The sequence below is a fragment of the Elephas maximus genome, chromosome 20 (genome assembly GCF_024166365.1).
Source record: "Elephas maximus indicus isolate mEleMax1 chromosome 20, mEleMax1 primary haplotype, whole genome shotgun sequence".
NCBI lineage: Eukaryota > Metazoa > Chordata > Mammalia > Proboscidea > Elephantidae > Elephas > Elephas maximus.
Genome location: NC_064838.1, coordinates 44,493,280 through 44,515,650, shown reverse-complemented (window position 1 = coordinate 44,515,650; position 22,371 = coordinate 44,493,280). Strand labels below are relative to the sequence as shown.

Genomic DNA, 22,371 nt, shown 5'->3' with positions numbered 1-22,371 from the left:
TCTCTTCGCTTTCAGCAACACTATTTTACATTTGCATTTAGACTTTAAAGCATATATGCAATAATGGAGACCCATTTTTTTTTATTTCTACCTAAGCGCACTTTCACTCTGAATCAGAAGTCTTCAAGGTGATGCTATGGCTGAGCTCACCTTTGATGTAACTTTTTGACAAGAGTTGTGGCAACCCCACTCACCACTCTAATGATAGCACTACCCTGTATTGGGGCTGTTCTTGATGTTTTACAGTATTAGCTCATCTCAGGGCCAAGTGCCGGAGCCCAGATGTTAAAAGGTGGCAGGAAAGGTCCACGATTGTTTCTGAGAACAACCCCAAGAGATCAGCCTTGGACTCATCAGTGGTGGACACTGGTGCATCCTCGGGCCATGAGGACCTCAAGGTTAGAGGCAGGATGAAGTTGAGATGGGAAGGGCCTCATATTGTTAAACATTGACTCCATTCGTGGCTCCAGACTCCATGAGGTGGTCCCTTTTTTCAAGGCCCCCAGATGTCCAGTAGGATCTCATGATATGTGAGCTGCATATGAGCTTCTGAATCTTTAGCTTTTATTTTAGATCAGTTCCTCTGGCAGCGGTCCTCCTTCGGTTTTTAAGTTTTTCTCCTTTCCTCTAGTCATTTATTGTTGCCTCTTGTCCATCCTGCGTGTGCCTGCTATTTTAAATATGTTAATTTATCATTCACACAACCCAGGGGGATCAGAGCTGTCACACTCACTTTAGAGATAAGGATTCTGAGGCTCAGAGAGGTCAACCAAGGTAGGTGAGTCACACAGCCGTGGTGTTGGGGGCCTTGATTCAAATGACCTGATACCAACACCCATGGACTAAGCTTTCTGCCCTCAAGGAGTCTGACTCCGAAAACCAAAAACCAAACCCACTGCCGTCGAGTCGATTCCGACTCATAGCAACCCTATGTGGTTGTTGTTGTTGTTAGGTGCCGTCAAGTCGGTTCCGACTCATAGCGACCCTATGCACAACAGAATGAAACACTGCCCGGTCATGCTTGAGCTCATTGTTGCAGCCACTGTGTCAATCCACCTTGTTGAGGGTCTTCCTCTTTTCCGCTGACCCCGTACTCTGCCAAGCATGATGTCCTTCTCCAGAGACTGATCCCTCCTGACAACATGTCCAAAGTACGTAAGACGCAGTCTCGCCATCCTCGCTTCTAAGGAGCGTTCTGGTTGTACTTCTTCTAAGACAGATTTGTTTGTTCTTTTGGCAGTCCACGGTATATTCAACATTCTTCACCAACACCACAATTCAAAGGCGTCAACTCTTCTTCGGTCTTCCTTATTCATTGTCCAGCTTTCACATGCATATCATGCGATTGAAAATACCATGGCTTGGGTCAGGCGCACCTTAGTGTTCAGGGTGACATCTTTGCTCTTCAACACTTTGAAGAGGTCCTTTGCAGCAGATTCGCCCAATGCAATGCGTCTTTTGATTTCTTGACTGCTGCTTCCATGGCTGTTGATTGTGGATCCAAATAAAATGAAATCCTCCACAACTTCAATCTTTTCTGTTTATCATGATGTTGCTCATTGGTCCAGTTGTGAGGATTTTTGTTTTCTTTATGTTGAGGTGTAATCCATACTGAAGGCTGTGGTCTTTGATCTTCATCAGTAAGTGCTTCAAGTCCTCTTCACTTTCAGCAAGCAAGGTTGTGTCATCTGCATAACGCAGGTTGTTATTGAGTCTTCCTCCAATCCTGATGCCCCGTTCGTCTTCATATAGTCCAGCTCCTCGGATTATCTGTTCAGCATACAGATTAAATAGGTATGGTGAAAGAATACAACCCTGACGCATGCCTTTCCTGACTTTAAACCAATCAATATCCCCTTGTTCTGTCCGAACAACTGCCTCTTGATCTATGTAAAGGTTCCTCATGAGCACAATTAAGTGTTCTGGAATTCCCATTCTTTGCAGTGTTATCCATAGTTTGTTATGATCCACACAGTCGAATGCCTTTGCATAATCAATAAAACAGAGGTAAACATCCTTCTGGTATTCTCTGCTTTCAGCCAGGGTCCATCTGACATCAGCAATGATATCCCTGGTTCCACGCAACCCTAAAGGACAGAGTAGAACTGCCGGATAGAGTTTCCAAGGAGCGCCTCGCGGATTTGAACTGCTGACCTCTTGGTTAGCAGCTGTAGCACTTAACCACTACGCCACCAGGGTTTAGGCACCCAGTTATCTGTATGTTGGCTTTATGTTTTCTGTCCTCCATCTCCATCTGTCTCATTTTCATGCTTTTTTTCCCCACTGTATTCCGGAAGATCTATGCAAGTTTGTCATTTAATCTCTTTATTGTCTCCAATGTGGATTTTAATTCTGTTGTTGCATTTTTTGTTTCCTTGTCATCTTTTCTTATCTCTTCCATCTCTCTTTTTACCCCATCCTGTTCCTGTTCTTTTTCGGCCTGTTCTTCCCAGTAGCCACAATTTTTTTTTTTTTTTTCTTTTACTTCTTGAAGATAGGAAATTTCCTGAAATGTTCTACTGGGTCCTGCAGTGGCTCATTAAGACTTGGACTTTCAGCCTTTTAGGCTCCTTTTAACTTGTTCCACAGTACTATTAATAGGTCCCATATTATTTTTAATTGTTGTCGATCCTCAAAGCAAGATTTGGACTTTGCGTTTGTCATGGAGAGACCCGACATTGTCACCACTCTTAAACTTCTATGTAATGTTCAAGTCTCCCTCTCCCACCTACAGTTGTACAGGTCAATATGCCAATACATGGCCTAATTCCCACCTTCTACCAAGTTCTACCCGCTCTGTATTTCAGCCCTCCCCCACTGCCTGAGCCTATAGTTCTCTTGAAGCCCTGATCCCAGGGCCTTGTTGCCTCTGTTCCCCCATCCCTCAAGGCACTTGTATAGATTCTGGGTGCTATTCTGAAGTCAACAATGGAGACATTATAAAGGTTTTCTTTTGTTCGTTTTGTTTTTTCCTTTTTTTGTTTTGTTTTTTACTTTTGTCAGTATGTACCCCTCATACCCACTGCCATTAAGTCGATTTTGGCTCATAGCGACCCTACAGGACAGAGTAGAACTGCCCCATAGAGTTTCCAAGGCTGCAATCTTTACCACAGTAGACTGCCACGTCTTTCTCCTGGAGTGGGTGCTGGGTTCAAACTGCCAACCTTTTGGTTAGCAGCCAAGTGCTTTAACAACTGCGCCACCAGGGCTCCTCCTACAGTAATAAACCAAAACCAAACCCGTGGCCGTGGAGTCAGTTACGACTCATAGTGACACTATAGGACAGGGTAGAGCTGCCCCATAGGGTTTCCAAGGCTGTAATCTCTACAGAAACAGACTGCCATATCTTTCTTCCACAGAAAGGCTAGTGGGTTTGAACCACCAACCAGCCGAGTGCTGTAACCACTGTGCCACCAGGGCTTCTTGTTTCTACAGTAATACCAAAAAAACTTATTGCTGTAGAATAGATTCCTATAGCAACCTATAGGACAGAGTAAAACTGCCCCACAGGGTTTCCAAGGAACTACTAGGGGATTTGAACTTTTGGTTAGCAACTGTAGTTCTTAACCACTGCTCCTAGAGCCCCCAATTTTAGCTGTAAATAATCCCAGATTAAGACTACATTTCCCAGCCTCCCTTGCAGTTGGATGAGGCCATGTGATAAAGTTCTGAGCAATGGGAGTAGAAGGGATGTGCCCTTAAAGGGAGGAGCAGCCCCACTGCCCTCCCTGCTCTCCACTGCTGGCCTGGTACTCTGGTGAGCCATCTGTGACCAACACCCACTACAGTCACTGTAATGGACTGAATTATGTCCCTCAAAAAATGAGTGTATCAACTTGGTTAGGCCACGATTTCCAGTATTGTATGGGTGTCCTCCATTTTGTGATTGGAATTTTATGTTGAGAGGATCAGCATGGGAATGTAACACCACCCTCACTCCCTGATCCAATGTAAAGGGAGTGTCCCTGGGGTGTAACCTGCAACATCTTTTATCTCTTAAGAGATAAAAGGAAAGAGAAGCAAGCAGAGAGTTGGGACCTCATACCGTCAAGAAAGCAGCACCGGGAGGAGAGTGCATCCTTTGGACCTGGGGTTCCTGCGCCTGAGAAGCTCATCGACCAGAGGAAGTTTGAAGACAAGGACCTTCCTCCAGAGCCGACAGAGAGAGAAAGCTGTTTCCTGGAGCTGACACCCTGAATTTGGACTTTTAGCCTACTTTACTGATAAATTTCCCTCTGTTAAAGCCATCCACTTGTGGTCTTTCTGCTATAGCAGCACGAGATAACTAAGACAGTCATCATATCAGCCCTGACTGCTTACCTTCGGGCTGTTCACATAGAGAAATGTAAATTTCTACCTTGCTTAAGTCATGGTATTTGGGAGTTTCTTTGTCGTAACATCCTAACCCATACTCTATGTGGTACAATTCTCAATAAATAGCACTTCCCTCCCCCACTCTGAGGGCCTTGGGGGATGGGTATTGTGCAGGGGGGAGGGTGGCAGGGGAGTGTCATGGCTAGATTTTCTGCTCTGGAATCTTCCAGGTTCATCGCCTGTTACAAACAATTGTGGGGCACACTGGCTCATGTCTCCATCTGCTTTCTCAGCTCACAGGTTAAGACAAACGCTCCTTTTCCAACCACAGAAATCACTGAGGGTGAAAAAGGTGGACGCATGGAGGTCTTCCAGAGGCAGGGAACAAGCCAGGTTCACCAGCAGAACTCCTGATCTTGCGTCAGTCAGCCCCAGGCTGTGGGGTGCTGGAGCAAGTGCTGGCTGCAGCAGGACAAAGGAGGTCCTGCCCTCTACATGTTCTCCACTTGGTGAGAGAGGCAAACTCACCTGGAAAGATCCCTTGGTGTCACTGACATTTACATTCTACTGTTTCACTTGCCGCTCACCACCGTCTTGCAACTAGGGGACTTTCACACTCATTCTGCAGGGTGCAGAAGCTGAAACCCAGAGAGGTTCAAGAAGGCCCCCAGAGTGGTGGAGCTGGGAATCCACCCTTACTCTCACTCCCAACAGGCCCTCTCAGCTGGGCTGCCCCAAAGCATGGGCCACTCTGGGTGCCCACCACAGAGTAGATCCACAGTACTGTGATGAATGAATACAGGTTTCATGTAAGGAACCTGGGGTCCTGAACCAAGGGTGACCAGTTAGATCACCCACTCACACGCCCTGCCTGAGACTGCTGGCCCACCGCTGCCCCCACAGGAAGTGAGTGGAGGGCTGTGGGGTGAGAGCAAGCATGCTGTTGGCAGGAACTTAGATGAGGAGAGCCATGCACCCAGGCTGCCTCCTGCGCAGCAGGTATGTGCACACACAGGGTTATTCCTACCCCAGTGGAACCTGGCTTGAACAAGTTACCCTCCGCCCTCATCCTTCATGTGCCCTTCTTATCTGGGCCTGCACTGCTTCTTATAGATGCAGAAAAGCTAAGTTAACGCACCTGAAAATCAATGCCTTCCTTCCTCACAGCATGTTTGGACATCCAGTCGGGGGCCAAGGGTAGAACTCACAAGGCCCAGTTCTTTCCCCACAAAGGCCAGTCAGGATGGGATGTCCCACTCTCTGGTCACCCGTGCAGCTGCTGGACACACACAAAAGCTCAGGCTTTGCCAGGTTTCACAGAACAGATGGACAGATGACTCTTTCAGTCTGTTCCCAAGACAGCTGGAACAATGGTCTCCACCCTCCAAGACCAGCAGCTACACTCCCCCTTAGAACCTCACCACTGGAAATCTACAGGTGCTCCACCATCTGCCTCCAGATGGCCAGGGCCTCACCGAGAAACACTTGCCCAAATTTGCATCCAGCTCTTTTAAAAGAGGAGGGCCCCCCAACACACACAGCATAGGTGCTTGGGTCCTTGAGAAAGGGCCATCTCCAGAAGGTTCTCGTGTCTCACTCACGTGGGTGGGTGAATAGGGGCATTCTGACATCAGCCGTGCTGCTGAGTCAGCTCCACCCTGGCCAACCTCTACCTCATGCCTGGCCTTTCCCTCCCAAGCACACTTCCTCTTCCAGTTCTCTAATTTCCACTGCCCCCCACCCCTCCAATCTGCAGGGGACATGTGGATGGGCCAAAACTTCAACTGGGAACTCACACATCAGAGGCTCTAAGAATTATGGGAAGTTAAGGAGGCTTTGACTCCCCATGGCTCACAGGAGCTGGGGAGCAGAGGCCTAGCTCCCTGTACAGCCTATTGGATTCCTTTTGCAATCACACCACCATGCCAGCAGGTAAGAACATAACCACTTCCTAGGGGAAGTTCAGTCAGACATAAGCCAGCCCCAGCCTGGAGCTTTCTCTTCTCCTTTCTCCATATATCCAAATCCCACTGCTGTCCCAGTATCAGCTCTGGGAAGCCACCAGGCCGGTCCCATAGGAGTCACCTACTCCTCTGACTCCTGCTTGAGACACTCACCTGGCACTGTTTGCTCACCGTCCAGTCCCTCAGGCATCTGCTGTGCACCCCGCATGTGAGTCGGGTGCTGGTCACTCAGACAGACCTCCAGCAGTCTGAAGTAGGGAAATCCACGAGGGTGGGGCTGCTTGGGGACCTGCCTGGCTGGACCAAGGCAAGTAAACTCCCAGACCTCATGGGGTGCAAAACAAGGACCTTGGACTCTGCAAAATGCAGGAACAGGGACTCAGCTTCCAGAGTCATCCCCATCTCCTGGCAGAGCAAAGAAAAACACACATACTGAAAGCTAGTGAGTTCTTTTTTTCTTTTTATTGGCAAAGTAAATATATTTTTATGAAGGACCAAAGAAAATATACAGAATTGTAATATATGTACACCACCTTTATAGATTTAATTTTTCAAATTTACACAAATGTCGATATGTTATTAAAAGATATTTTATGCAGGTGCATCTATGTACAGTCTATTTACATACATTCATAGGATGTGAAATAAACCAGTCCAAACAAGCTAGTTTATTTGATATTAATTTCTACACCAAATAAGGAATGCATTTCTAAATTAGGGTTGGGAGGCTCTACCTAGTGCCTTCACACACAAAGCAGCCTGCCCCCTCACTTCCTGGACGTGACCAAGAGGCTGACGAGCCTGTGTCTGTCTGTCTGTCTGTCCAGGACATTGAACTCAAGCAATTTCACTGACCAGCACCAGCGCAGCCCCAGCCGCCCTGTCCATCGGCCCATCACAGTACCCTGCAGTCGGACTTTTGGCCTACTTCCTTCTTCCCAGCATGGCTCCCTCTGGGAATTGAACATTTCAAAACTGCACATTTCTTCTTAGTCAGCAAGAGAGTGCTGGCCTTGGCCCAGGCGGGGAGCCCAGTGGGAGAAGCGCCAGGCCCTCGAATCCCTGCCTCGGCCCCGGCAGCATAGGCCGGCCGAGGCACTCACGGAGGCCTGAGTGCGGGGCGCCTGGGAGCCCGCCCGCCAGCCCACCAGCCCGCGAAGGCTCCGGAACAGCGGCCGCAGGGGCTCTGAGTCCACAGCCAGGCTGCCCGGCCCTCCCGTACCTCCCAACTTCGGCGAAGGGGTGGTAACGTTGTCACGTCCCTCGGAAGGAGACAAATAAATTATTGCTATAAAACACCCGGGTCGGCGTGAGGCTGGGGCGCGGGCGGCTCAGTTCGCCGCGCGCCCGGCGCGGCTGCTGCGCGGGAAGCGGTGCACTTTGATGTGCTTGGAGAGGTGATCGCTGCGGGCGAACTTCTTCTCGCACACCGGGCACTGGTACGGCTTCACGCCCGAGTGCGAGCGCCGGTGCCGCGACAGCTCGTCAGACCGCGAGAACCTGCGGGACACAGCGCTCAGCGAGGCTGCGGGGGCTCCTGCGCCTCCAACCCCGACGCAGCCCCGCGGCAGTGATAGGCCCATTGGGTCGGGCTCGGCCGCCTGCAGGGCGCAGCCGGGCCAGTGTCCACTGGTGAAGCCACCACCCTGCCAGCCTCCAAGGTGGTAACAATGTGACATACAAGGTTCATGCTGGCACGGCCCAGGCTGGCCGGGCAGCTGTTAAACAGGCTGGGCCAAATCTCAAGGCCAGAGAGGCTGAGGCTTGTCTCCAGCAGCCCACCGATTTACAGTGGGCACCGAGGGCAGGAACGTGTTCAATCCTCCGGCCCCCGACTGCAGCTGCATCTCCTTATCTCTCTGCCTCATCCCCACCCCCACTTCCAGAACTCAGGACATCTGCAGAAGCCCACCGAGAAGGGGAAACTGAGGCTCAGGGAGAGGAAGGAGACTCCCTCCCCAGCACCGCCTGGTGTTCCTGCCTCCTTTCTTTGCTTCCACTAGGAGCAGAAGGGTCCTCAGACCTGAGCTCCCCACTCCACTCTTGGACCCTGCTTTCCAGGTAGCTGGGCCCCTAAGGTGACCCCAAACAACAACAAATACACTTCCGCAAGAGAGGTACGCCTACCAGTTTAGATGGTGCCCATGACATCTCTCTTGGCCTCTGCCTGCCTGGGAGCAAGTAGGGGCTCATGGGGGAGCTGAGTCAGACGGGCCAAGGGGCTCAGACTGCTTTCCACCAACTTCAGGGACTTGAGGCTTTCTCCACCCCAGGGCCCTGGTCCTGGCAGGGGGATCCCACTCCCACCTACACACACAGACACACACACACACTTGTCCTCAGTGGTCTACCTACATCAATGTTTCCTAGGTCTCTCTAGACAAAAGACATTTGCAAACACTGTTCCCCCTATCTGGAATGCTCTTCCTGCCCCTCATCTCCTTGCTCCCCTCCTACGTATCCTTTAGAGTTCAGCCCAAATGTCACTTCCTCAAGAACATCCACCAAGATTGTGTCCCCACTCTAGGTTCCCATGGCACTGTGTGCCTTTCTTTCCTGTCCTTGCCACTGGGGCCATTTTAAGTTAGTTTGTCCAACTTTTTGATGAACGTCAGTGTTTCCTGCCAGACCATCACCTCCATGAGGGCCAACCACTGTGTCCTGTTCCCTGAGGTCTCCAAGAACCAGTCAGTGCCTAGTGCACAGTATGTGTTCTGTGAGTGCATTTCAGAAAGTGAGTGAGGGGACTCAGCAAGCACCCCGGGAAGTGCAGACAGCACTCACGGGACTGCCCTCTTGAGTCACACACACACACACACCCTGTTCCGGGAACCCAGGCCACAAGATGAGGTAGATTAGGTGGTGCCCCAAAACAGCAGTCTCAGGCCTGCTGATGGGTGGGGCTGCTGGCCCCCCTCTGGCCTACCACTGTGGCTGTAGGCCTTGACTCCCAGCCTGACATGAGCAGGAAGGACCCAGTAGTGGAACGTTCAGGTGGGCACAGGCAGGGGCCCAAGGACCAGACTGGGAGCCTGGCCTGGGTGCAGAAAGGAGAAATGCCTCAGACTCCACCCTTTCTCCCAGAGAGTGGATGAAGTTTCTGGACTAGGAGGCAGGAGTTCAGTTCACACTATAAAGAGCTGGTCAGTGCCTGGCATGGAATCAGTGCTCCACACATATTTTTTGAATCAACAAGGCTCAACTGGCCCATTTGTGAGACAAGAAAACTGAAGCCTGTAGTGATACGGGCCTGATCCAGGGTCACCGAGTGAAACAGTCCAGCTGAGGCAGGACTCGCAGCAGCCCCCTGCCATGCCTGAAGGCCTGCACTCCCAACTAGCAGTTGCCCTCCTGGCCTCCCCTGAGGTATGTGCCCCTGGCATCCATGCCGGTGAGGAAATGGAACAATACACCCTGGCAGTCAGCAGACAGCCTGCCCATGGTAGGGGCAAGCAGAAAGCAACAGAAGCAATGGCCTGACAATGCTGGGTCCAGGCCCTGGGAGTCACCTGGCACCTTCCTGGCCAGATAGCCAAGATCAGCCCATCTGGCTCAAAAGATCAGGTCAAGGACTCAGAGGTCAAGGGGCCTACCTGGGGTCACATAGCCAGCAGAGCAGCAGGGCTCAGCTCCTGGCCTGTGGGATTAGAGTCCCCCCACCACCATGGAGCCCTGTGTGCTCCTGAGCAAACCATCAAACTGCTTTGCACCTCAGTATCCTTGTTCACCCAGTGAAGACCTGGGGAGCCCCGCCTGCCTGCTAGGGCTTGTCTCAGAGACAAAGGCGGGGACACAGGGCCATAGTAGGTCCTCTCATCGTGGTGACACCTGGGAAGGACAGGCAACTGAGGGAGAGCCAAGCCAGAGGACATGCTGTCCTCACTTGCAACCCTGTCTTTGCCCATGAAGGCACATCCTATGACCTGTGGGACTGTCCCAGGGAACAGAGCACTCAGAAGACCCCTACCTCACACCTGATATCACATCGTCCCACAGAGCAGCCACCAGAGAGGTCGGGGAGGGGGGTGGCGCACAACAGGGGAGAAGTCGCATCCAGTGGTTAAAAGGCAGCTTCCAGAGGCAGTAAGCTCTGACCCCTACTGACCACGTGACCTGGGCAAGTCACTAAGCTCTCTGAGCCTCAGTGTCCCCACCTGAAAACAGGAAGGATGATAGACCTACCTCGTTGGACTATGAGGATTATGAAAGCTAAGGAGTGAAGTTTCTAAAAAAGTACTTGGCACGTAGTAATTGTTCACTAACTAGGAGCTCGGATTATCTGCAAGAAGTCAGCACAGAACCTGGTACCTGGTAACGTACTGGCGGGTGTAGGCCTAAGGAGCCCTGGTGTCACAGTGGTTAAAGCGCTTGGCTGCTAACTGAAAGGCTGGCCATTGGAACCCACCAGCTGCTCCGTAGGGGAAAGAACGTGGCAGTCTGCCTCCGTGAAGATTTACAGCTTGCACCTGCCCAAAAGCAACGGCAGGAAGGGACAGGAAAACTGGATGAAAGGACACGGGGAACCCGGTGTGGAAAGGAAAAGGGAGAGTGCTGACACAATGTGGGGATTGCAACCAATGTCACAAAATAATTTGTGTAAAAATGTTTGAATGAGAAACTAATTTGTGCTGTAAACTTTCATCTACACAATAAAATTAAAAAAAAAAAAAAGGGGGTTTACAGCCTTGGAAGCCCTATGGGGCAGTTCTATGCTGTCTTATAGGATCGCTACGAGTTGGAATCAACTCTGGCAGCAGTGGGTTTGGTTTTTGGTTTGGGGTGTGCGCCTCACCACAATTCTCAACTCTCATTGCTGGGTTGCAAAGCACAGGCAGCCCAGGAGTCTACAGGACCTGAGCACTCAGATGCCTGTACCACTAGCTCACACAGCACCTCTGTGTGAAGTGCAGGTGCCCCTTCCTCAAGACCCTACTCAACCATCAGCCAGTCATTAGTACAGATATTCCAGCCCCAAAACTGCAATGTGGATGGTGCCCCTAGGGTTTTGCAGTCTACAACCCACCCAACCACACTTGGCGGCTCACCTCCTCACATGGGGGCAGCAATAACGCAGCAGCAGGAGACAGATGGCAGGGTGTGAGTCCTGTCCCTGCCACTCCCTGCTTTGTGGGCTCAGGCCTACAACCCCCTTTCTTGGGCTCCACCTCTCAACTGTGGATGACAACAGTACCTACCACACAGGACTGCTGACCGTTACTAATATTAATACTCGCTGTGATCATAGGGGATTCTTTCTGGACAGAGTAGCCTAGCTATTCCAGAACAGGACGTTCTGCCGCAGGGAACAAAGGACGCCTGTGTGCGAGAGTAAAGCCAGGGAACTTCTAGGAAGGCAGGCAGGCAGCCACTTCCCAGATGGTGAGATCGCACTGAGCATGTCTGGCGTCCACCCACCGAGGGTACCAGAATCACGCCACAGGCGAGGAAGGGGCAGGGAATACTGGGCCCAGGCCCACAGAGAAGGAAGTAGTGGCTGATGGCCTGGGCAAGTGATGACCACTGGGGAAGAAGGGAGGGAGTGCATCACACAAAGGTACACAAGTTGGGGCTGGGTGGAGAAGCTCGTCATGCAAGCCCAGGGCACAGTGCCAGGAATGAGCCAGTCTGCTATGAGGAGGGGCACGTCATCCACCAGGGCCACCTGGGAAGACAGAGGCCTGGAAAGCTGGAGAGCTCCCTGTGGGTGGCAGGAGAACATGCAGGGGTGCTGCCCTGAGATCTAGGCCCAGCAGGAGGTGGAGGGGAAGGTCTTCCCACGCCCACACCAAAGTGAGCCACCCAGTGGGACAAGAGGCTGGAGAGAGGGCCCTGCGTCCAGGTAGAATACATTAACTTTGTGCCTCGACTTCCTCCTCTATAAAACAGGGATAACAACACTGCTGCCTATGTCGCAGAGGCAGAAGACCTTTCGGGGCCAGATGGGAGTTCTGGGTATGAATTTAATGGCCAGAGTAGCCTCAGGAGGTAATGAGCTCCCCATGGCAGGAGGCATGCAAGCAAGAGCAGGGATGAGTGGAACAGGTTCAGATTTAAGAAACTGAGAACTGTGCCTAGTATAGAGTAAGTGTTCAGGAAGTACGGCCTCTTATCATCAGCAGCATTGCTTCCCCTGTCCTCCCACCCGACTCCTGCTCAAAGACCCCTCCACCCGCTGACAAGCTGCTGTAAGGCTATGGCCATATTTAAGGAGCACATATTTTTTGAGTACTTCCAGGGATTCAGGGATGAAGACCAACCAGGGATCCCCCATCCTCAGAGAAACAGCTCTCCCCAAGAGGCAGGCACCCTGGCGGGACACACCAAGGACAGCTCAGCTCTGGGAGGACCCTGGGAGAAGCTGGAGATGCCATGCAGGAGCCCTAGGAGGGTGGTGGCAGGGGTGGTGGCCTGGGGTCTCTGCAGTGATCTCACCAGGCCTGGCACCCACATGCCCTCCCTGCCCAATGGGTCCTGAGCAAGAAGACCATCTCGAGGGCTTGGCAGGGTCAGATCTGGAATTCCCTCCACACATTCTCACTCTTACTTGTACACCTGCCGTGGGGACCCCCGGTGTGATCCTGAGGGTTCTGTCTGCTCTCTGGCACAGGGGCAGCCCTGAAGAAAGCAGACCCTCCTCCTCCCTGGGGGGCAGCACCTGGATGGCAAGGCTGAGCAGGTTAGGCAGCCGGGTCAAGGGCCACACCCTTCCGCCCTGTGACCAGGAGCTGCTCCCAGCCTCACCCTGACCTTAGGAGCCACTCACTGATGGTCTCAAAGTCAACAGGACAGTGACTTGCAGGTCAGCCTGGGCACATGAGTCTTGGGGCAGATGCTCTGGAGGGAAGCTGCAGACCCAGCTGCCCAGGCTTCTCCCTCTGCCCCTACCCCACCCCACCAGAGGAGACCACATTCAGGGTCCCTGTAGTCTGGGGTGCACACGCCACCTTATGTGGGGGCCTGCCCACGTGAGGCCAAGTAGAAAACATTCCAGGCCCCCTACCAGGTACTGACTTTGTATGAGCAGTGGGGAACGGGTTTCCCTGCACACCCGCCCTGGGCTGTGCTGGGCAGGTGGATCTCAAGGTCTCACCCTAAGGGAGGGAGGCAAGCTCTCTGCTTTAAAGATGAGGAAGCTGAAGTTCCGCCAGGGTGGACAATGTGGGGCTGGGACTCCTAACCACTGCCCCCAGTAGCCCTCAGCAGTCTCTAGCTGATCCCAGCACCAAGGTGCTGAGATGCTCTGAGCCAGGGAACCTACCCAAGGATACACTTCGGGGTGGGGAAAGTCAAGTCCTGCCGCCTTTTGCCTGGGCCCCGGGCTCCTAGGTCCTGGGTTAATGCTGTCTCCTCTTCAGACAGGACTTCCCTGGCCACCCTTCCCTTTAGGAGCCCCTCGCCCATCTCTCCATCACATCACTCTGTGTCTCAAAGCATCTAATTACGCACGTGGCTAGCTGTCTTCCCAAAGGAACATAAGTGCCATGAAGGCAGGTTCTTGGACTGTTTTAGTCACTGCTGTCTCCCAAGGGCTCGGACCAGGCTCGGCACTGGGCAGAGACCCAGCACACACCAATGGCTCCCCACAGAGGCAAGTATCAAGCTGGGAGGCCAGGAGTTTGGAAGGTCTCCCAGACCTCTTCCTCACTTCCACCACCCAGGAAGAGGGGGCCTGCTGCTGGAGGGGTCAGCGGCAGGTGGAGGCCAGAGGCCAGAGGCCCTGCCCAGGTCTGTTGGTTCCTGAACTCCCAGAGCCCTGACCACCCAACACTGCCCACCACTGCCTCATCTAGCCCTCCCAAGCAGCCCTGCGGGGCACCTCCGCCCCCGCCACCCACTTGGCAGACAAGCACTAAGGCTCAGAAAGGCATAGGCTCCAGCCGAAGCCCACCAGGTCTCCCTGTATAAACAGCCTTCAGGCGGTGGTGAAAGCAATGGTCCCTCACTCAGGAGGGGCCCCATATAACCCAGAACACTGGGAGAAGTCCCTTCTCCGGCCAGCTCGGAGCTCAGACAGGAGGATTTCCACTCACAGCATCCCTGGCCCTGCCCAGCCTCAGCCAGCAAGGACTCCTGTGGCCAGTGCCCCTGCTCCAGCCATTTCTCCTGGGCTCTCAGATGAGAACATTCTGGTCAAGGAAACAAAAGTGACAAACTGTTCCCTCATGTGTGTGCATGCACCCACGAGACCACTGCCTGCACAGACACCACGCACAGGTGCACAGATACATGGTATGTGCACGTGCACAGACACGGAAGGTTGCACAGCACACAGGGACATACATGAAGAACACGTATGAGTACACAGATGAGCAGACCCCTCACTCCCCTGTCACACACACACACACAATCACACATGGTGCAGCCGCAGCGATAACCACAGCAGCACAGCCCAGGAGTGTGCCAGCAGCACATGCCGCCTTCCTGGGCAGAGATGTCTGCGGGTGGCTCTCCCAAACTGGGGAGCGCCTGCTGGGGAACCTGGGCACGTGAGCTCCTGGCAGGCCACCTGTAGATTCAGGAAATCATAGGCATGCCCTCTGAAGAGGGAAGGGTGACTCATGGGGTCCCATCCAGCTCTGCCCAGGAGTCTGGGAAGGGTTGAAGCTGGTTTTCCTTTCTGGGAAGTGCAGAGTAGAGGACCGTGGAAGGATCCTTCCACCTTCAAGACAGTGTTGCCGCCAGCCTGACCTTCACTGTTTATTAGCCCCTGCAGCTTCCCAAACACACCGAGAGGACCTGAGGACTGGTGGGAGGGAACAAGGGCTGGGCAGGGACTCGAACCTGGGGCACCCACATGCCCCAAAACATCTGTGGAGTAGAGCTGCTCTCTCTTACTGGGGAAGCAGCTTGTCTGGACTGTGGCCTCTCTAAGCCATTTACAAATCCCATTTACAATGCTTCATAACCTTGGGCAAGTGATGTCACCAGCCTGCGCTTCAGTCCCCTCAGCTGTCAAATGGGAGTAATGTGGTATTTCTCCTTGTGGGGTATTGTGAGGGTCAGAGGAAGCACACAGCACTCACCCTTGTCTGACACACAACCTACTGTTAGTGCCATTCTACTGTGGCCCAGTCACCCAACCCTTGCCTTCATCCAGCAGGCTCCATTTCTCGGCTTCAGAGGCCAGTAGGCATCACAAGCCATGGTAAATCTTAACCGGGTCATTATGAAACTGGAAACCAGTTGGTTTCTGGCTTTAGGAAAAAGGAGGGACAAAAGAACCTCTGGGAAGCTCTGCCAAGCTCTGCCCTGCCCACCTGCCCACCTGCCCACCTGTCCCCTCCCCTCTCCACTCCCTGATTAGCCAACTTATCTAACACTGGAGGACACAGCACTCACTGAAACCCCCGTGAGCAGATCCGAGTTGGGCCTCACTCCCACCCCAGCCCTGCCATACTGACCTCCAGCCGCAGCCCGGCCAGGTGCAGGCGAAGGGCTTCTCGCCAGTGTGCCGGCGTAGGTGGGCCTTGAGGTGGCTGCTTTTGGTGTACATCTTGCTGCAGCCGGGGAAAGTGCATTTGTGCATCTTGATGAGTTCTGCCGAAGGGTTCTTGGAGAACTTCTGGCCCACAAGGAGGCCGGCAGAGCCTGGTCCCAGGGATCCCGACCCAATGGGCTTGGCAGCGATTGGCACAGGGGCAATGCGTACGAACTTGGAGGGCAGGTTCAAGTTGGAGGAGGGCACCACCTGGGGCACAAGCGCGAAGGTCTGCCCCTGGATATTGACCAGGAGCTGGGCCACCTTGATGCTCTCTGGGGGCTGCCCGGGGGAGGCTGGCCCTGTGCCTGCCTCCTGCTTGACCGGCACTGGCTGGATCTGCAACAGCACTGGGATGGGGCCCTCAGACGACGGCCCCCCACCTGGGCTGTGAGCACTGCTGGCACTGGGGCCACCAGGGGGCGGGGTACAGCACTCCTTCCCACCAGACCCAGGACGGAGGTGACTTCTGGGTGGCCCAGCCGAGAGCGGGCCACAGGCCTCAAAGTCCTTGCTGCCGCCCTCTGGTGCCTCCTTGACCCCCGGCTCCATGTTCTCCTCCAGGAACTCTTCTATCTCCTCCAGGGTGGGCTGGAAAGGCCTCGGGACGTCATCAGGGTCACCCGCAGAAAACTCAGAGAGACAGAAATGCTCCCCCTTCACGGGCGCCGGTGCCCTCCGCCAGGCCCCCCAGGCCATGGGGCCACTACTGACCCCTATGCTGCCGCTGCCACCCAGCGTGGCCCGGGACAGCAGGAAGTCCAAGATGCTGTCCTGGCCCTTGGTGCCCACGTTGCTGCTATAGCAGGAACAGAGGGCTTGCGAGTCTGGGCTGGCACAGGAGCAAAAGCTGGAGGAGTCACTGTCATCTTCCGAGAGTGGTGAGGGCAACATGTGGTACGCCCGCCGGCCAGCCAACCGATCACCCAAGTAACCGGATGGGCATTTTGGCGACGAGAAGTTCTCGTCCACTGGAAGCAAGTGGTCCACCATGCTGGCCTGGCCGTGCTGGGTGGTGGCTGCAGAGAGGGGATAAGGGAGACCGAGTCAGGAGGAAGGCACACTCACCTGCGGCCTCAGGGACTGTGGAACCCACCCTTGGCTGCCTGGGTTGGCTCCGGGAGCCAGCGTACAGCCACCCATTGCCAAATGCCTGGATTCTGCCTCTGTCCGTCCCACGGGAGGGCTATATCTGCAACAGCATTTTCCAAAATTGCACCACCTGTTTGCAAAAGAGCCCTCTCCAAGCCCGTTGCACAACCCCGGGCACTTTTGGTTTCAAACAGATTTTCCAGAATGATCCCAGGAAAGATCAGTATGTGCGTCTGTGAATGACTGAGTTTAAGTGTGTGTGAGAGAAAAAGCGAGTATGTTAGGAGCTCTATGGACCCTGGAGCAGCCAAGGGCCTGGAATCACCCTAGGGAGTCTGCCCAGAGCCAACCCAAATGGGGCTGCTGCCCTTCTGAGGACACCTAACCTCAGAGGCATTTCTGTTGGTTCACTGAGGAGGTAGGAGAATAGCCATTTGACCTCTGACCCCAGCAACACAGGGTTGTTGGTGCTTGGGTAGAGTTGCCAGATTGAGCAAATAAAATTCTAGCTGCCCAGTTAAATTTTAATTTCAGATAAAAATTAATTTTTTAATTTAAGTATGTCCCAAATATTGAATGGGACATACTTACATTGAAATTATTTTATCTGAAATTCAAATTCAACTGGGCGGCCTGTATTTTAATGAAACTCTAGTTTGGAGGCAAAAAAAAAAATCACAATCAGTGAGTAACTGCCCTCTCGGGCTCCAGGTAACACCTGAAGCCCTCAGAAGCTCACTTGCCCCAGTTCTCTCCCCTTCGAGCCTCAGCTGCCTCCTGGGTGAAACACGAGAGGAAAGGAAAGGGCTTGCAGGACATGCTCTCAACCTGCCGCCTGCTCTGTGCCCTGATGCTTCACCGCGACCACCCTACAGAGCCCTGACCTCACAGATGGATGGTCGGCTAAGCTTCCACACACTCGCACATACTACCTCTGCCAGGGGTAGGAGGTAATATGACCTACCCTCCTGCCCCGAACCCCACGGCCGCTGCCGTCCCTGACCAGGATCACTCACCACCTCGGAAGGGTCGCCAACCTCCAACTCCCTCCCCCTAGACTGTGGGCACCATGAGGGCAGGTTGGCCACCAGGTCCACTGAGGCCCAGTGCCCGTGTGGCACCCGGGAGGGATCAGATAACGCTGAGAGGGAGCAGAGTGGGAGGCTGCATGCTCTGAGCTGAAGGCCACACTAGGTCTCGTGTTCAAGGAGAGTCAACAGTGTCTGGCCCTGAAAGGGCCACCTCTGAGGACCTTTGTCCCCACCCAGAACCATGGCTGCTGTTTATTTCAGGTGGGGAAGGAGGACATTCTGCACCTGGAACAGAGCCCCTCCATTGCTTGGCACCCCTCTGCACCCACCCCATTACCTGTCTCAGGACCACACCAGGCCTGGCACCCAGCACTACCAACTCTCAACAGGCTGAGCCTCGGGTGGGATCCAACCAGGCCAGGGCAGAAGCAGCTGTGACCTCGGGCAAGTCCCTGCACCCCTCAAAGCCCCAGTTTCCTTTTCTGTACTATGCCTCCATGACGTCTACACCCCTCTCCTGCTTTGGGACCCCAGGATCTCTGACCTCAGCTCCCAGCTCATCCAGGAAGCTTCAAGGGGCTCCAGGAAACCAAGGCAGGGAAGATGCCCTTGGCATTTCTGCACAGGAAGGGAGGGGGCAGTTTTGCCAGGACTGCATTTTGCTTTTTTGTTTTCAGTCAGCAAAGTATTAAAATACACACTGCACCAAATCAGGTGCTGGAAAGGACTGAAAGTAGCAGGTGAAGTGAAGGGGCAGTGAGGTGCAGGACCCCTGCCATCCCCTCACAGTGCACACGTACCCTCTCTGTGCCTGCATCTTGTTCTGTTAAATGGGGACGCTGCTGACAGTGCCAGGTCCCAGATGCTGTCAGAGTCCCGTAAGATGAACATGCTGGGCCGACCTCACCAATAAGTGCTCGGTCAATACCAGCCACTACGACCTCTACCACGGGCCTTCAGTAGGGGACGCGTGGTCTTTATGGCCCTCTGCTGTGATGTGAAAGAATCATGGGACTCCAGCTCCCAGAAGTAGACCATGACTGGTGGCAAGGGGCCGAGTGGGGCTATTTCCCTCCCTGCCTACAACCCTTCTCTGCAATGTGATCACTCTTCCATGATATTTGTATTGTGGAGATAAGGAAGCCTTTCCTTGTAGAGCTACAAACTGACATACTTACACATGAAATAATATAAAAAGAAATATTGGGTAAAGTAAGTACAGTGGGGGTGAGGGTGTGAGGAAAAGACCTCCAATGGCTCCCCAAGGAGAAGCAACCCAAGCCGGTCCCAGTGCCCAAGGCCAACACCTCCTCCATCTCTCCACAGAGCTCATCTCACTGTGCACCAATGCCACAAGCTCCATGGGGCCTCAGGCCACTACCCGGGTTCTTCCCCCAGCGGAGATCGCCCCGCTATACCTGGGGGCTCCTTATTTAGATCCTGGCTCAGAAGTCACCCACTTGGGAGGCCCTCCCTGACCACCTTGTTACATCGCCGCATATTATATTCTCCTTCGCAGTTGGCACTGTGGTAAACCATCCTGGTTATGCATTTGCTTCCTTTCTTTCCTGTCTATCCTCCCCAGCCGCCATCCCCACCAGAATATGAGTGTCTCCCAGCCTAAAGCCGCGTCTGACAAGTATCTGCCACCGGCAGAGGGGGAACGCGGCGAAGGAAGGACATCCTCAGTCAGGCATCATTCTCAACGCACAGCTGAGCGGCCCAGGCTGAACGCTGAAGCGCTAAGAGCCAAGAAGGGGTTCCTGGGACTGCCCGGGAGTACAGACTGAAAGGCCGGAACGCGCCAGGGCTGGGAGACCGCTCTGGGCCCTAAAAAACACAGCAGCACGTGGCGCAGCCGGAGGCACAGGCTGCGTGCAGGGGGAGGGGACGCGCTGTTCCGGGCACCGTCCTCGGCCCGCCGCCGGACTCCGCCCCCTCCCCCGGCCGGGCCAGGCGGGCTGTTTATCCTCCCGGGGACACAGCGGCCGCAGGAACAACATGTAATTGATAACAAGCCGAGCGCCGGCCAAGGGCTAGCCATTGGGTCAGCGTGCAAATCACGGGGGATGGCGGGCGGGGCTGCCTTTCAAAATAAAAGTCCCCACTCCCCGAGCCGCCTTCAGGCCCCAAAGTCACCAAGTCCCGGCGTCCTCGCACCTGTGGGGTGGCGTGGGCTCCCCGCGAGCCGAATGGAGGTTTAAGGGACTCAAGCATTTTGGAATGTTGTCACCTCCCAGGGACCGGGCGAGAAAACAGCCCCTCTGTGCCCTCCGGGGGGCCAGTGGGGAACTCCATAGTAGGGAGGGAAGAAGGGAAGCCTGACGGCCGGCCGTGGGGCATAGGAGGAGGGTGGACTCTCTTCTCCCCCCGCGCTGCCAGCCCTCGGTTACCCCTCTACTAATGTCCGATCTAAGGGGGCGGAGGACTCTGGGCCTGGAGTCGGAGTAGGAGACGTGGATGAACGGTGCGGGTGTGCCCGAGTGGCGTGTGCGCTCGGGTGGCGTGTGCGCGAAGAGGTGTGAGTTTCTGCCGTGTGTCTGCGCGTGTGCGGGGTGGGGTGTGCGGTGGCCGGTGTGGGTGTTCCGGTAGGTGTCTGTGGTGTGCTTGCGCGTGGAGCCGGCGTGAGGGTGCCGGCGCGTGAGTGGGGACGTGCGTAGGAAAGGACGGCGCTCGGACGCCCTCCGGGGAGCCCTAAATCTCTGCCTGCTGGGCACCACGCCCGCGCCCCCAGCTCCCGCAGGCCCCTGCCGCGGTGACCAGCAGTAACCTCGTCCGCCACGGGTCCATCCGCGTCCGCTCCCCCCGCCCCCAGCCAGGCCTGGCCCGGGTGCCCGCCATATGGGAGGGCCGGCCCGGAAGGCGCACACGGACACGCGGGGCCGGCACGGAGGCAGGGGCCCGGACCTTCGCGCGTAAAGTGCCAGTAAAGGGGCCGTCCTCCCACCGACTTATTCGACCCCCCGCGCCCCACCGCTGGGGCTCAAGCCGCTCCTCAGACGTGGCCTCGGACACTCGCGCAGAACTCGGACAGCAGCGTGGGCGCCCGGCCCCGCGTCCAGAGGCTGCCCAGCGCCCCCCTCGCGTCCCGGCCCGCCCCCTGGGCACCCGGGGCCCCGTCCGCACGACGGTCCGGCCCGGGGCGCGCTCTCCCACCTGAACTTCTCGCACGCCCGGCCGGCGGCCAGGCCCCCGGCCGTCCCGCAGCCCCGGCCGGGCTGGGCTGGGCGGGCGCAGCGGCTCGGACTCCTGGGCCCGCGGCGGCAGCGGGCGGTGGCCCGGCTCCTGAGCTGGCTCGCTCGCCCGCTGGCCCGCGGGTCGCTGCGGCCGGAGCTCTCGCCCGCCCGCCTGCTCGCTGGCTCCTTCGCTCGGCGCTCACTCCCGGCCGTCACGTGATGCGTGCGGGCGCCGCGAAGGCTCGCAGGAGGCTCGGCCTCAAGCGCGTGCCCCATTGGCCCGCGCCGTCGCGTCACGCGCGCCCGCCCCGCCCCCGCGGCCCGGCCCCCGAGCTGGCCTGGCGGTGGTCCGTCCGCCCGCGGGAGGAGTGCGGGACCCCGGGGCCCTTCCGCTCCAGGTCCTCGGGCCGCCTGTCCCCTCCCAGCCTTCCGGGAAGCCCACCCCTGCCGTGCCCTCCCGGCTCCCTGGGGGGCCGCTTCTAAAGCCAAGTCCCAAGCCCGGCAGCGTGCGACCGTCCCCGTGGCGTGCGGAAATCCCAGAAATCTTCCGAGGCTCAGGACGCGTGGGGGCGGGCCCTGTGGGGCCGGCCCGGCCGCTCGGCCCGGGCCCACCTCGGCGCCTGCGCGGGGCGCTGTGTCTCCCGTCTGTCGAGTACCAGACGCAGTAGGGACTTACTCTGATGGACGTGTTGTCCGAGAAATACGGTATCTGTTCTTTTCCCCCAGGCAGTAATAGTTATCGCTCGGGAAAGTGCGTGCCCTGCGCGGCCACCAGGGCACATAACAGGCCTCGGGGTGTCCTGAGGAGGTTTGCTGACTGCAGCCTCCACCCAGTAACACCCTGTCTCTGGGCACCATGTCGGAGATTAAACAATGCTTGACAACCCACAAGGCTGTCACTCCTTTAACCCACCGCGATCCTGGGAAGTGTTTGCACTCCCACTTACAGGGAGGAAGAGGGACTTGCTCAGTAGATCCCAGAGAAGCACGTGAGCTGAGGGTGATACGCCCATGCCACGCACTTTCACCCAGCCTCACGTTTGATCCTCAGCCAACAATTTTACAGATGAAGAAATGGACAGTTGGAAGAAAGGGACTTACGCGGGTCACACAGCTGGTAAAGAGGGGAGCGAGGTGGAGCCTGGTCTGTCTGCCTGAGGGAGGGCATCTTGCAGACAGAAGCATCAGAGTGAACGCTCCTTCTATGCGAGTTACTTCCTTTCCTCTCCTGGCTCTAGGAGGTGGGGAACAGTTCCCCTCCTCCATGGAAGGATGCTACCAGAGCCAGAATTCATAGCCAGGACCTTTCCTGGGGC

General features: G+C 55.4%; 1 protein-coding gene across 1 annotated transcript; it reads right to left on the bottom strand.

Annotated features, from left to right (window-relative positions):
• Nucleotides 1-937: 937 nt before the first annotated feature.
• Nucleotides 938-21,258, bottom strand: KLF15 (KLF transcription factor 15). Its single transcript, XM_049862494.1, has 3 exons — nucleotides 21,036-21,258; nucleotides 15,680-16,775; nucleotides 938-7,778 (listed from the first exon to the last, which is right to left on the bottom strand). The coding sequence occupies exons 2-3, from the start codon at nucleotides 16,747-16,749 to the stop codon at nucleotides 7,610-7,612; spliced, it is 1,239 nt and encodes a 412-aa protein (XP_049718451.1). The 5' UTR covers nucleotides 16,750-16,775; nucleotides 21,036-21,258; the 3' UTR covers nucleotides 938-7,609.
• Nucleotides 21,259-22,371: the final 1,113 nt, after the last annotated feature.